The sequence below is a fragment of the Nicotiana tomentosiformis genome, chromosome 3 (assembly GCF_000390325.3).
Source record: "Nicotiana tomentosiformis chromosome 3, ASM39032v3, whole genome shotgun sequence".
NCBI lineage: Eukaryota > Viridiplantae > Streptophyta > Magnoliopsida > Solanales > Solanaceae > Nicotiana > Nicotiana tomentosiformis.
The window spans coordinates 36,970,107-36,985,370 of record NC_090814.1 but is presented as its reverse complement, the minus strand read 5'-3'; the positions used below and the strand labels follow the sequence as shown (position 1 = coordinate 36,985,370).

Here is a 15,264-nt window from a genome sequence, read left to right as displayed (position 1 = left end):
GCAACAAGCAACAAAACTTAAAGATATCATAAGTTTATGCAATATCCAATTAGAAATAAAAGAATAAATAAATTATCATATTAATCAATAAGCATAACAAATATAAATTAACACAAACTTGCATAAAGATAGAATTTAATAAAAGCAATATCTCAGTCAGCAATTACAAAGTTACTCCCACTGACTAAAGTTTTGGGATTGAAGTTTGGTTAATGGGAAATAGAGGGAAGAAATGTGAAGGGAAAGTGAGCTCCCTTATACTTTGGAAAGAGCAATTGTCCCTCATTAGTGGTGGAAAGAAAAGGGAAGGTGCTCATATTGAGAAAGTACATCCCTTGGTGTTGAATGGGTTGGAAAGAAAGTAAGTCTCGCGTCGTCGCTCGCTCGCTCGCTCGGCTCGGCATCGGACTCGGATTTGGTCAAAGTTTGATTAATTGATTAATCTTTTTGGAAAAAATTTCGTTTAATTATTTAATTAATTAACAAAAAGTCAACCCGGAATAAATCAGGACTCGCGATGCATATCGACCCGGTCCATTTCTTTCCCCGATTATTTTAAATTTATTTTTTCGGAATATTTTAAATAGGAATCGTTCCCGCATGTTCCAACAGTCATGGCTGTTTCGAAAAAGTTTCAAACTTTTCAGAAACAGTGCCAGAAAATGGCTATAAATATGCCTTGATCCCAGAATCTTTCCTTACAAAATTTTCTGAACTTCTTCTCGTTCTTCTGCACAATTAAATTCCAATGTGGTTTAAAGCCTTCAAGTGGTTCGCTGTTTCACTGGTATTTTTTGTACCGATACTCTGGTAGTTAAATCGTTCTATCTTTGGAGGATAATATTCCAAAACCTCGGATACTTGAGGGAAATAATTTTCTTAAGGACACACTGTGCGTTTAGTGGGCTCGATTTTTTTCCGAAATATATTTACTGATTCTGGTTTCTTATAATCTCTAATTTTTGCCTTATTTTTGGTTTTCTATTTCTGTTTTATCTTACAGATATTTACTGTTTCGTAATATTATACTATAGTAATACAGATTAATAACATAAAGCACATCAAAAGACTCCAAAATACCCATATTTTGAGCATGTTCATTAAACACTACAGGCCTAAGACCTTTAGTCAAAAGATCAGCCAACATAGATTCGGTGTTAATGTGCTCAATACATATAACACCTTCTTTTAACATGTCTCTAACCTTAAGAAACTTAGGGTTAACATGCTTAGAGCCTCTTTTTCTCTTGTTATTCTTAGAGAAGAACACAGATGCATTGTTGTCACATAAAATAGTCACCGGCTTAGATATAATCCACAATTTACAATTTAGTAAGAAAATTCTTCATCCAGACAGCATTGTGAAGCAGTCTCAAGACAAGCAATAAAATCAGATTCCATTGTGGATGTAGCAGTGATATTCTGTTTCTCACTTTTTCAAGAAATAACACCTCCAGCCAACATATAAATATACCCAGAAGTTGATTCCATAGTGTCCTGACAACCTGTAAAATCAGTATCTAAATATACCAGCAGGTCTAAATCATCAACCTTTTTGTACACTAGCATGAAGTCTTTTGGTGTCTTGTAGATATCTCATCACTTTCTTTGCAGCCACCCAATGTGCCCACCCAGGAATAGAAAAAAATTTTCCCAATATATTAACAATAAATGATATATCGCCTAGTACAAATATGTGTGTACATCAAACAACCAACAACACTTTCATATGGCACATCTCTTATAGTTCTCTTTTCAACATTATTTTTCGGACATTGATCCTTGCTAAGTTTGTCCCCTTTACAATAGGTGTAGCACCAGGTTAGCAATCTTTCATATTGAAAGTTTTAAGAACACTCTCAATATAGGCACATTGTGATAAATCCAGCAAATTCCGAGACCTATCCCTTTTAATTTCTATCCCAAGAACAAAAGAGGCTTTACCAAGATCTTTTATATCAAAAGACCTAAACAAAAACTGTTTGGTCTCATTCATCAATTCCAAATCATTTGCGCACACAGAATGTCATCAACATAGAGAACCATGATAATAAATTACTATTAGATATTTTGAAATAAACACATTCATCAAGATTATTTTTCACAAATCCAAATTTTGTATTAATTTCATCGAATTTCAAGTATCACTGTCTGGAGGCTTGTTTAAGCCTATATATGGATTTGTTAAGCTTGCATACTAGATGTTCTTTACTAGCCTCTTTAAACCCTTTATATTGAACCATGTAAACATCTTCAAGCAGACTCCCATTCAGGAAAGTAATTTTAACATCTATCTGGTGCAACTCAAAATCAAAATGATCCAAAGATTCATCACGACTCTAAATGCATCCTAAGATGAAACAGGAAAAAATATTTCTTTATAATCAATAGCTTCTTTCCAAGTATAACCGTTGGCTACCAACCTTGCTTTATAATGGTTTATGTTTCCCGTGGAGTCTTTTTTAGTTTTAAATTACCCATTTCAAACCAATAGGCCTAAAACCTACAGGTAATTCAACTAACTTCCACACTCTATTGTGTTCCATAGAGCGCATTTTATCTTTTATTGCATCACGCCATATATCAACATATAGATAGGAAATAGCTTGAGTATATGATAAAGGATCAATCAACTCTCCAATATCACTAATATGTTTAATAACATACATGATAAAATCATCAGAGATGACAAATCTTCTTTCTCTTTGTGACCTACGAACTAGTTCATTGTGTTCATTTTGCTTAGGGACCATGGGATCTTCACCCTTGTTCCCTTGATTCCACCCTCCCCCCCCCATGAATAGTTTAGTTTAGCACCTTTTCAAGTACAACATGTACAGGGACAATGACTTCCTTCTCTTTCGATACAATTTCCTTCCCACATGAACAATCACAATCACAAACATCATGCTCAAGAAATTGTGTTAATGGACTCAACTATTCTACTGCTATGCCCATGATAGAAGAACCTAAAACCTTTAGAGTGATCATGATAGCATATAAAGAAACAACTGGTAGTTTTAGGATCAGTTTTCGTTTCTGTGGGTAAATAAATACGAACTTCAACTGTACATCCCCAAATGTGAAAATGGTTCAAGCTAGGTTATCGGACTATCCATAGTTCAAAGGGAGTTTTCAAGTTAGATTTTGTAGGAACTCTATTCAGGATATAGCTAGCTATTTTTAAGGCTTCACCCTAAAGAGACTTAGGTAGGCTAGTCCTTGACATCATACTTCTCACCATTTCCATGAGAGTACAATTTCGTCTTTGAGCCGCACCATTCTACTCAGGAATAGCTGGCATGGTATATTGTGCTACTATCCCATATTATTGAAAAAATAAAGCAAAATGCCCCATATATTGACCAGACTCATCATATTTTTCGTAGTACTCACCATCAAGGTCAGACCTTACTATCTTAATGGACTTCCCAAGCTGTTTTTTCAACTTCAGTCTTGTAAATTTTAAACTTATCAAGTGCTTCAGATTTCTCTTTTAAAAGATATATATGTATATATAACAATAATCTTGAAAAGTCATCCATAAAAAGTAATAAAATACTTATGATTGGTCAAAGTAACTACATAAGGTCCACTAATATCAGTATAAATAATTTCTTAAAGTTAAGAGCTCCTAGTAGAACTCTTTCTCTTAACCTTGGTCATTTTACCTTTAACACAATTTACCCAAGTTTTAAAATATTTTGGATCAAGAACATGTAAAATATTTTTTTTTTCAATCGTTCAATTCTTTCTTTAGAAATATGACCAAGACGCCTATGCCATAACAGGTAAGACATTTTACTCATAGCAGACCTTTTATGGGCAATATTTTTAACATGCATTGTAGAAAAAATTTCATTCAACACATTCAAGCGATATAGACCATCACTTAAAAAGTACAACATGTGGATCATATGAAATTTTAATAATACCATTATTTTATTGAAATGAATAACCAGGTTTGTCCAAAAGTGAAACTGAAACTAATTTCCGTCTTATAGACGGTACAAAAACAGTATTTTCTAACCGAATACTAGAATTATTTTTAAAAGGTAAAATATAAGTCCTAATAAATTTTACTTTTGCTTTGAGTCTATTGCCCACAACAACACTGGCTTCATCCTCTTTTAGCTTCCGTCTGCTTACTAATTCCTGCAAGTCATTGGTTGTCACGACCCAAAATTTTCCACCAACAGGACTGTGATGGCTCCTAACATTTCACTTGCTAGGCAAGCAAATGTTAGAGAATCATTTACCAATTTCTTATTTCCATTCAGTAATTAAGATTAATTAACTACAACGAAATATAACCAGTACGGAATATCATAAATCTGTAATTAACTACCACCACCCGCATCTGGAGTCGCAATTCACGAGCATTCTAGAATTTACAATAAGTAATAGTCTGAAAGAAATACAACTGTCTGAACGAAAGAAAACAGTAAGACATAAAGTATAGACGGGGACTTCAAGGTCTGTGAATGCCGACATATCTACCTTGAGTCTCCGGACAGCGGACCAGTAGCAAATCTCGATCAACCTGAGTCGGTATCAAAATCTGCACAAAAAGTGCAGAGTGCAGTATCAGTACAACCGACCCCATGTACTAGTAAGTGTCGGACCTAACCTCGGCGAAGTAGTGACGAGGCTAAGACAAGACACCCACATATAACCTGAACAGTATAATCATGCTAGAGGCAACAACAATAAGTAAAACAATAATGCAAAAATAATGGGAGGGGAACATACAGTGGGGGAATATAACATAAAGAGTGAGAATAATGAAAGGACATAATTAAATCGGAAATCCTTAAATTAATTGAGCAATCAATACAGCAAGGAAAACTGTACGACATCACTCTTCGTACTTTTACTCTCAACCTCACCAAATAACAAATAAGACCGCACGGTATTACCCTTCGTGCTTTTACTCTCTTCCTCACAATATAAATAAATTATGCACGGCATCACCCTTCGTGCTTTACACTTTTTCTCACAATATAATTAAATTATAATTAAATTATGCACGCCATCACCCTTCGTGCTTTACACTCTTCCTCACAATATAATTAAATTATGCACGGCATAACCCTTCATGCTTTACACTCTTCCTCACAATATAATTAAATTATGCACGGCATCACCCTTCGTGCTTTTACTCTCTTTCTCACAATTCACAGAATCAATAACAACGGATAGAGAGTAGTTTCACAAGAAATCAATATTTCATAAATGATTACTTTCACAATTTAACATCTCAACCTCGAATCAATATTCATAATTTTATCGACCTTGGTGGAACCGGATACAATTCTTCCAATATTTCAACAACAACAATAAGCATGGATAGCAAGATTTAAGACTACAAATTTGCAAGAAATGGAATTTTACTCGCATGGTATGACTCGACCACAACGTATAGATGCTCGTCACCTCAACTATATGTCGTATTCAACAACAAAACACGTAGCAAATACTCACACAATAACTTTTCCCTCAATCCAAAGTTAGACACAACACTTACCTTGCTCCGAAGGCCACTTAATTCTCAATCACAACTTTTTCTTTAGAATTCACCTCCAACCCACTCGTATCTATTCAAAAATGACTCAATAGTATCAAATATTGCTAAAGGAATCAATTAAATTGCATAAATCTAGATTTCCTAAATTTTTCCCCAAAAAATCAAAAATCGACCCCGGGCCCGCTTATTCAAAACCCGAGATTCGGACTAAAATCTATTCACCCATTCACCCCCGAGCCCGAATATATAATTGATTGTGGAATCCGACCTCAAATCGAGGTCTAAATTCCCAAATTCATAAAATCCCTAGTTTCTACCCTAACCCCTAATTCTACCATGAAAACTCTAGACTTTTGGTTAAAAATTCAAGAAATGTAATGGGTAATTGAAAGGAAATGGTTTAGAATCACTTACCAACACTTTAGGGAAGAAAATGACTCTTGAAAATCGCCTCTACCCGTTTGGTTCTTGAAAATGTTGAAGAAATAGCTCAAACCCGTGTTTGGAGTCTGTTTTAAGCCACTAGACAGGCCTTCATCGCGTCCGCGAGAGGCCTGTCGCGATCGCGATGCATAGCGGCCTAAGGTCTTCGCGTTCGCGAGTCTCCCTATGCGTTCACGTAAGGCAACTCCCCCCTAGCCTTCGCGTTCGTGACCCAGTGGACGCGTTCGCGTAGAAGAACATGACCAACCCTCCCCCAGGTCCCCAAGTGCTTCGCGTTCGCGATGGTCAGGTCGCGTTCGCGAAGGGTAAATCCCCCATCACTTCGCGTTTGCGATAAGGCCTTCGCGTTCGCGAAGAAGAAATCTCAGCCTCACCAGTTTACTCTTCACGTTCGCGAGAGGACCTTCGCGAACGCGAAGAAGGATAAGCCTGACACCAGAATCTGCAGAAACCAGATTTTTCCCAAGTCCAAAATATCCCGTGGCCTATCCGAAACTCACCTGAGCCCTCGGGGCTCCAAACCAAACATGCATACAAGTCTAAAAATATCATACGAACTTGCTCGCGCGATCAAATTGCCAAAATAACACCTAGAATTACAAATTTAGCACCAAATCAAATGAAATTCTCAAGAACACTTTAAAATCCATATCTTTTCAACTGGGCGTCCGAATCACGTCAAATCAACTCTGTTTCTCACCAAATTTAACAGACAAGTCTTAAATATCATAATGAAACTGTATTGGGCTCCGAAACCATAATACGGACCTGATACTAACAAAGCCAAACATCGATCATTTCTTAAAAATAATTAATTTTCATCAAAAATTCATAACTCAAGCTAGAGACCTCCAAATTCGATTTCGGGCATACGCCCAGGTCCCATAATTCGATACGGACCTATCGGGACCGTCAAAATACGGATCCGGGCCCGTTTACCAAAAATATTGACCAAAATTAACTAAAATCAACTTTTAAGGTAAATTTTTTATTTTCATTAGTTTTCAACATAAAAGCTTTCCGAAAACCTGCTCGGGCTACGCATGCAAATCGAGGAGGGTAAAAATGAGATTTTTAAGGCTTAAGAGAGCAGATTCTAGTTCTAAAGCATAAGATGACCTTTTGGGTCATCACAATCTCCACCTCTAAAATAATTGTTCGTCCTCGAACGGACATAGAAAAGTACCTGGGCTGGTAAAAAGGTAGGGATATCTACTCCGCATATCGGACTCAGACTCTCAAGTAGCTGCCTTAATAGGCTGACCTCTCCACTGCACTCGAACTAAAGGGTAACTCTTTGACCTCAACCTACGAACCTGCCGGTCTAGAATGTCCAACGGCTCCTCCTCATAAGTCAAATCCTTGTCCAACTGGACAGAGCTGAAATCTAACACGTTGGACGGGTCACCATGATATTTCTGGAGCATAGACACATGGAATACCGGATAAACTGAGGATAACCCTAGAGGCAGTGCAAGTCTATAAGCTACCTCCCCCACTCTCTCGAGGATCTCAAATGGCCCGATATACCTAGGGCTCAACTTGCCCTTCTTCCTAAATCTCATAAATGCAATGACACGGCATCACCATTCGTGCGTTTACTCTCATCCTCACTATATGATATGATAAATGAAATGGCACGGTATCACCTTTCGTGCTTTTACTCCCTTCCTCACACGATATGATAAATTATATTAAGGCAATCAAGTGCACAACATCACCCTTCTTTCATTAATCCTTACAATCACCTAATCAATGATAACAATATATGAAATAAGGCACGACAGCTCCCTTCGTGCTTTTCACTATTCCTCACCAAGCAACAACAATAATTCAAAGTATCAATACAAGGTGAGAAGCAAATTTCAACTCCAACCGTGGTGTTATGTTATGCATATTCAACTTCCGACATCCCAACAACTTCAAATTAACGAACAAACACGAAAGAGGATAACAAAAGAATAACAATCTTAATAAAGCATAGAAGTCATGGTAAAAGAAGCAACGTGGTACAATAAATCAATTTTTACCCGCATGCTTTAACCCATAACGACACATATATACTCGTCAACTTGAATATAAGCCGTCTCCACACATAATTCACATAGAAAATAGAACAACAAGTTATAATTCCATGAAGTCAAATTTAAACACGAAACTTACCTCACACCGCAACCAAATCAATCAATCAACCATGGCCTTGCTTTTCGAAAAACCCTCCAAACCAAACAAATCTAGCAAATCATCGATCTAACAATTCAAAATAAGCTTTAGAAACTACCCACGATTGAAAAAGGATCAATTTTGATCATTTTTTAAAACATCAACACCGGGTCCGCTTGGTCAAAATTCGAGATTCAGACCAAAATCCGATTACCCATTCACCCCCGAGCCCGGTAATGTTATTTATTTTGAAATTCGACCTCAATTTGAGGTGTAAATCTTAATTTTATAAAATCCCTAAATTCTACCCAAAACTCGTAATTTCTACCATGAAATTCATAGATTTCATGTTAAAAACTCATAAAAAGTAATGGACAACTGATAGAAAATGAATTAGGGATGCTTACAAATGAATTTGGGAAGAAAATGTTCTTCAAAAAATCGCCTCTAGAGTATTTGGGGTTGTAAAATAGTTTAAATAGTTAAGTCCTGATTTCTCCATCTTTTACCGAGCTGCAAACGTCGCATTTGCGAATACTTATTTGCAAATTCAATGTCCGCAAATCCAAGACACTGATTGCCAATACGAATAACGCATCAGACCACCGAACGTCGTAAATATGATAATGTCTCACAAATGCGAGGAGTCCCCGCATCGCAAATGCGAGCCCCCAACTCCAAGTTGCAAAAGCGACTCAAAGGTCGCAAATGCGAATAGGGTGTCCGCAAATGTGATTAGATATTTGCAAAAGCGAAGTACCAGCCCACCAGCCCCATATCGCAAACACGATCATTTGGTCGCAAATGCGAGATCTGCAGACCTGAAGCACCAACAGTTTGCACCGGCAATCCTAAAACCAACCAAACTCATCTGATACTCACCCGAAACTCACCCGAATCCCTGGGCTCCAAACTGGATATGCACATAAGTGTAATACCATTATAAAAACTTGCTCGCTACCTGAAATCATCAAAATAACATCAAATAACAACAATCGATCACCAAAACTCAAGAATTTTCAACTTAAACTCAATTTTAATAATTTCATACATAATGTGCTGAAACGCGTTCGGCTCACCTCGAACCCCAATCAAACGTTCGTACAAGTCATAAAATATCATACCAACGTACTGGAATTATCAGAATACCGATACGAGATCGTTTACCCAAAATATTGACCGTAGTCAACTCTAGCCTCATTTTAAGTCAAAAATCATATTTTCTTCAAATTTTCACATAAACGCTATCCGAAAAATGACTCTGACCATGCACGCAAATAAAAAAATGTCATATGAAGCTATCAGAGGTCTGAAAATGCATAAATAATGACTAGTACTCAAAATGACCTATTGGGTCGTCACAAATTTTAATAACGTTTTCCCTTCCAAATTGATGAATTAGATGTAACAACCCTAAGGCTAGACTTTCTCAAGTTCTTAAAATTTCTCCATGTTTCTGCCATAAAAGTTTTCTCATAATCATATAAAAAACTCAAATAAATGATTTTGTCCATTGCCTTGATGAGTAGGGTTGGAAATCCCTATTTTTCTCTTCTCTTCTCCTTTCTTTTTCTCTCTTTCTTTTCTTTTCTGTTACTGCTTTTTTATTTGTACTTCTGCGTTGTTGCATCTGTTGCCTACCAGCAATGTTGGTCCCAATTTGAAGGGCTTTTGTCCATTTTTTTCCCCATAACTCTCTTTATTCCTATAATTCTTTTTTTTTCTCCTCATCTTTAATTAAAGACAAAATAACTTGTTATTAAAATATAGGTTATTACAAATGAAATCAAACCCTCGTCCAAGTTATATTCTACCCTACCTTTTCGCATTTCTGAAAAACTCATCGTAGATACAGACTTCGCTTAAGTCCCAAAATCTCGCTTTTGCGGACTAATAGTCGAACCTGCGGTGCCGCTTCTGCGATCTCGCTTATGCGCACGAATGCCCGTATTTACGGAACTCCTAGAGAAAAACCATCCACCATTCGTTGTCTGCTTCTGTAGACTCGCACCTACGGACCAAGTGTCGCAGGTGAAAAAGTACCAGACCTCTTCAGTAATACCACCAAGTCACCATATAGTTTGAACTCAATTTGGAACACATCCGGGGCCCCCGGTACCCCATCCAATCACACAAACAAAATCCAAGGCATTACACGAACTTACTTGGGGCCTCATATCATACTAAACAACATCAAAACTACGAACCATACCTCAATTCCAACCTAATGAACTAATCCAAGTTTCGAAATTCAAAACTTACGAGAAACAAGCCTGAACGACTCTGAATGACCTCAAATTTTGCATGCAAGTTCCAAATGACATAACAGACCTATACCAACTCCTAAAAGCACAATCCGAATCCGATATCAACAAAGTCAACCCTCGGTCAAACCTTCAACTTCCCGACTTTTCCCAATTCAAGCCAAAACAACCTACAAACCTCCAAATCAAAATTCGGACATATGCCTAAGACCAAAATCACTATACGAAGCAATTAGAACCTTAAAACCTCTGATCCGAGATCAAATACACAAAAGTCAGACCCGGTCAACTCTTCCAACTTAAAGTTTCCTAGTTGAGAATCATTGTTCCAAATCAAACCTGAACCGCTCGTAAACCAAAACTAGCAATACATGCAAGTCATAATACACCATATGAAGTTACTAGTGACCTCAAACCACCGAACTGAATGCAAATGTTCAAAACAACCGGTTAGATCGTTACAATTATTAACTTAATAATAAGTGTAGAGTGAAAGTTATCTATTAATTCTATTATATTATGTCATGAGCAATTTATCTGAATAACTACAACAAAATAGAATAATATTAAAAGTGTGTGGGAACTAATTATGTAAAAATATGTGCATGTTTTACCTGTTTTGAAAGCCTTGTATCATTATTTATATGTTTCCTTAATGCGATTATAGTATAAAGATCACTAACCTTAGTTATTTATGATAACTAAAAATTTCTTGCAGATAAGACTTATTTAAATTTGAGATAAAAAATATTTCATATTATGATGTGGAAAGCCGTACTGTGGATAAAATCTCATACATATTTCTAGAAATTTGGATCTCATAAGCTTCCTGAAATAATTCAGGAATCAAAATGAAGGATTGTAGGCTTTACGATGTCCCTCTTAAATCTCTAGTATCGCCTTAATTGCTTTTGGATTATGATTTGTATGTCATTTGTATTTAGATTATTTTGTATTTTTAAAAAGTTGGTGTTCAAGAAGTAACTTCACATGCTTAAGATTCGTGAAGCATGTCTAGCTAGATCTAATTTTAAAAAACCTAAAAGAATTATAGTGATACTTGGTTTGTTTATGAGTAAAATCCTGTTGTTCCTGAAATAACTTGATTTACTCAGTAATTGTGATTTAATTCTTATAAAGACTAAAACTGATTCGAATGAAAAATAAAAGCTCTGTGATAATTCTATAAAGGAGTTGTTTACCCTCAAAATCGGATAGCAATTAAATTTGTAAGTGGTTTTAAGGATACGTGATTTAACTTGATACAAAATGACAAATTAGATTGTAATTGAAATAAGTAATGGAAAAGCGAATGCAAACCACTTAAATTGAACAGTCTTAGCCTTGGAAGGTTAGCCACCCTCGAGCCAAAAATGCTTTAATTGATGTCAGAACTTAACAACAAGAGAATAATAAGAACTTGAAGAGAATAATAATATATTGCTTTTGGATGCGTGTTACAATCTACTCAATGAATTATCAGATCCCCTTTATATAGTAGAGAAGTTCTACTTTAGGTACGACGATTCTATAAAAGGTAAAAAATCTCTTAATTTTCTGATTGTCGGTTCCTTATTAATACGTGCCAAGATTCCCGCCGCAATATTCGACCGGTCACGGATATTTCGGTCTTCCGTTATTTAACTCAACAATATCTCTCCGAGCTCGTTCGAGGCTAAGGTCGACACCAGACTCACCGCTAGTCGAAGGCAGGTGTTCCGACCTCGGATCCTAGCTCGGTGGGACTCGAGGTCGATCTTCATTCCTTGGCTTCCATGTTCCAAACCTAATCTACCAAGTCGTAGCCGAGCTCAATTTCGACCGTATACAGATAGTCCCCTCGTTTTTCAGAGAGTAGATGACGAGAAACGACATGAACTTTCGATCCTGACTTCGATATTTTGTGACAGAAATGTCAAAACAGTTGAAACTTCTCGTCAGTTAAGTCTTAATGGCATTAAATGCTCGTCAGTTACCGGTTGGCCATTCCTAGATGTGAACAGTCATTGGGAAGCTATAAATACCCCCTCATTAGCTCATTCAAACTTTACTTTCAAACTTTGTGACCTCGTACCTTTAGAAATTTCAACACTTCCAAGCATTAAATTTCTGGCTATTCTGAAATCTTTTTATAAGAACTTCAGCTCTGTTTTTATCCCAAACTATCAAGCTTAATCTTTTAACTCCCTCTCTTTTCTTCATTTATCAAAGAAATGTCGAAGACTTCAAAATTTGTTCCCCAAAAAGAAGCTCCCTCTGCCTCGCGACCGGCTGTTGAGGAAAACATTTCGTCCGCTGCTACCGAGGAACCGGCACCGGAACATTCTCTGAAAATATTCATCTCCGGAGGGGGGCCCGACCTGTGCTAATTTCAAGATCGAGAAGCCCTCCTCGGTACCGGGTCGGTATGAGCCGGTCTCGCGATATATTTACTCGATCACTGAGGATGCCCTCTCTGAGGGCAAGAAAGAATGCGACTGGGCTAATAAGCACGTAGTGGTCCCCAAGACTGAGGAAGCCATCACTACCCACACGGAGAGATTTCTAAGTGTTTACACTTATCCCTTCACGTTAGGTCCCTTGGACCCGGTCATTATTGCCTTCTGTAAGAGGTACGAGGTGACCCTTGGTCAAATTCACCCTTCTTTTAGGAGGATAGTAATTCTCCTCCGTTTTTTGTAAGTAAGATCGAGAGGTATCTCTTCACTCTGGACCATCTCATGCGCTTATATAGTCCCCGACTTTATCGGGGGGGGGGGGGGGACTAATAAAGCTTGCCCGTCGGGCCAGTAAGGCCCCGTTTTCGAGCATCGACGAAGATCGGGATCGAGGCTGGTTAGGCCGCTTTGCCCGAGTGAAGACCCCGAATTTGATCCCAGCAGAGTATATGCCATTTTCTGAGAAGTAGAACATGACACATAAGTATAATCTTACTTTCAAGATTTTGTTCATCGCTCTTTCTTTTCCTCTCTTCTCATCGATGTTTTGTGGTGGTGCAGTTGTTGCTCGGATGGCGGATGCAGTTCCTTGACTTAAGATATGGGTCGAGGGCATCGCAACACAAAGTCCCTATTCCGAGCGTTCGTGGCATGAGCTTTCGAAGGGTAGATGGGAGGCCCTTTCCCATGGTGAGATTTTTCTTAAGTGACATTTGATTTCCCTTCTGCACTGTTTGAGTTCTTACTAGTATTATTTCATTTGGCAGGTTTATCAAAAGATGTCGCAATGAGGCCTCCATCCAGTGATGATGATATCCTCACCGAACCATCTTCTCTAAGGCACGATAAATAGAAGAAATAAAAATAGGCTCCGAGTTCTCCGAGCTCTGAGAAGAAGAAGCCAAGGAAAGATTGGCACATAAACCCAAGGAAAGCACCAATGCTCGAGTACTGTCTCCGGATTCACTCTATCGATTGAGGGATGAGTCCGAGAGGGGAGCTGGCCAGCATGCCGCCATAACTCGAAGGGAAAGAGGCCTCCGAACCAGAGGGAGGCGAAGCCGATCTTCATCAAGTCGGAGAGGCCGAGGAAGAGGAAGGAACTGAAGCTTCCCGGGATGCGAGCAAAGCCCAGCAGGAGGCAATTGGCCTGATAGAGATTGCCGAGTCGCCCTCGTTCACAGAGTCAATGTTCAACGATGTCCAAGGTGCAAAAGAACGCCCCATCGAGGGGGCCCGTAGAGCGAATGACCCCTTTTGCGGTTTTTTAGACGGTGTGGATTCGGCGGCCACGGAGGATGCCACCGGATTTGGAGATTTAGAGATACCAAGGAAGAGCTTTCCTTCTAAAGCAAGCGGGCCTTCCTCGAGCCCGAAATTGGTCGATCGATTCCCTGCCCATGTGCTAATCCCGATCGGAAGCGATCCATTTTTATCTCCCTTCCACAAGATGCCCGAGTACTCTCCGCCCCCGTAGGGGTGACCAGTTATCTTTTGTATCGGTGACCGAGGATGATCAAGCCAAAATGAACGAGGTAGATGCACCCTGACTTTTCAACGAAGCACAACAGGCACCGAACCAGGTAACTTCATGATTCCTAAGTGATGTTTTTATTTACACTTAGATTACTTCAAAGATAACTTAGTGTTTCTCTTCGTGCTCGTAGGCCTCGATGCTTTATCACGAGACCTTTTTAAGGTACCGGGACGAGCTAAAACAACTCGAAGCTGAAGTTTGAGAGCTCACTAAGAAGAGAGATGCCTTTAAACTTCTTAGCGAGCAGTTCGAGGCAGAGGTTAAGAACCTCCATGCCGAGCTGGAAGTTGCTCGGAAGGAACATGCTGATTTGGTCGAGCAGGTAAAGGTTTTTGAGGTTAGTGACGATGAATTTGATTCGGTGACTGATGGTCAAAATCCACTGGTCCAGCAAAAACTCGATCGGATTGACCAGCTCCGAGCTGAAATGGATATAGTCAAAGCTGAGACCGATGAATGGAGAGGTAGAATGGATCGTATGGCCTCAGAAAAAGAGGCTGCTCGGGCGCAACTAACTTCGGCTAAAATCCAGCTTAGAGAGGCAAAGGAGAGGGCCGAGGTTAAGACCAAAAAGGTTGAGGAGCTCCAATCCCGGTTAGGTTCGGTTGTCTCAGATCGATAAAGTCTGGCCAAGGAGCTTAAAGCGGCCAAGTCAGAAGTCGTTGTGGTCAAAGCCAAAGCTGATAAAATGGTGGCCCAGTACAAGGCCGATGCCGAGGCGGCTCGGGACCTTGTAAAAAATATAGTTGGGCATATGAAGTGGCAATCCCGAATGGAGGCCCGCGAGGAAGTTCATGCTCGGGGTTTTGATTTACCGGCTGAGATCGAGAATGCCAAGGAGCTCGAAGCTGAGGCCAGGAAGATGGCCTATCCCGATGAGGACGATTCCGA

General features: G+C 38.8%; 1 protein-coding gene across 1 annotated transcript; it reads left to right on the top strand.

Moving 5' to 3' along the window:
* Nucleotides 1-212: 212 nt before the first annotated feature.
* Nucleotides 213-14,995, top strand: LOC138907635 (uncharacterized). Its single transcript, XM_070198237.1, has 2 exons — nucleotides 213-361; nucleotides 14,614-14,995. Exons 1-2 carry the CDS (start codon nucleotides 213-215, stop codon nucleotides 14,993-14,995), a joined length of 531 nt encoding a protein of 176 aa, XP_070054338.1.
* The last annotated feature ends 269 nt before the right edge of the window (nucleotides 14,996-15,264 follow it).

Bases quoted from the DNA above. Each gene is read 5' to 3' on its own strand.
- LOC138907635 (XM_070198237.1), top strand. From the start codon at position 213: ATGGGAAATAGAGGGAAGAAATGTGAAGGGAAAGTGAGCTCCCTTATA. The intron at 362-14,613 runs GTAAGTCTCGCG...TAAACTTCTTAG, and splicing joins TTGAATGGGTTGGAAAGAAA to CGAGCAGTTCGAGGCAGAGG.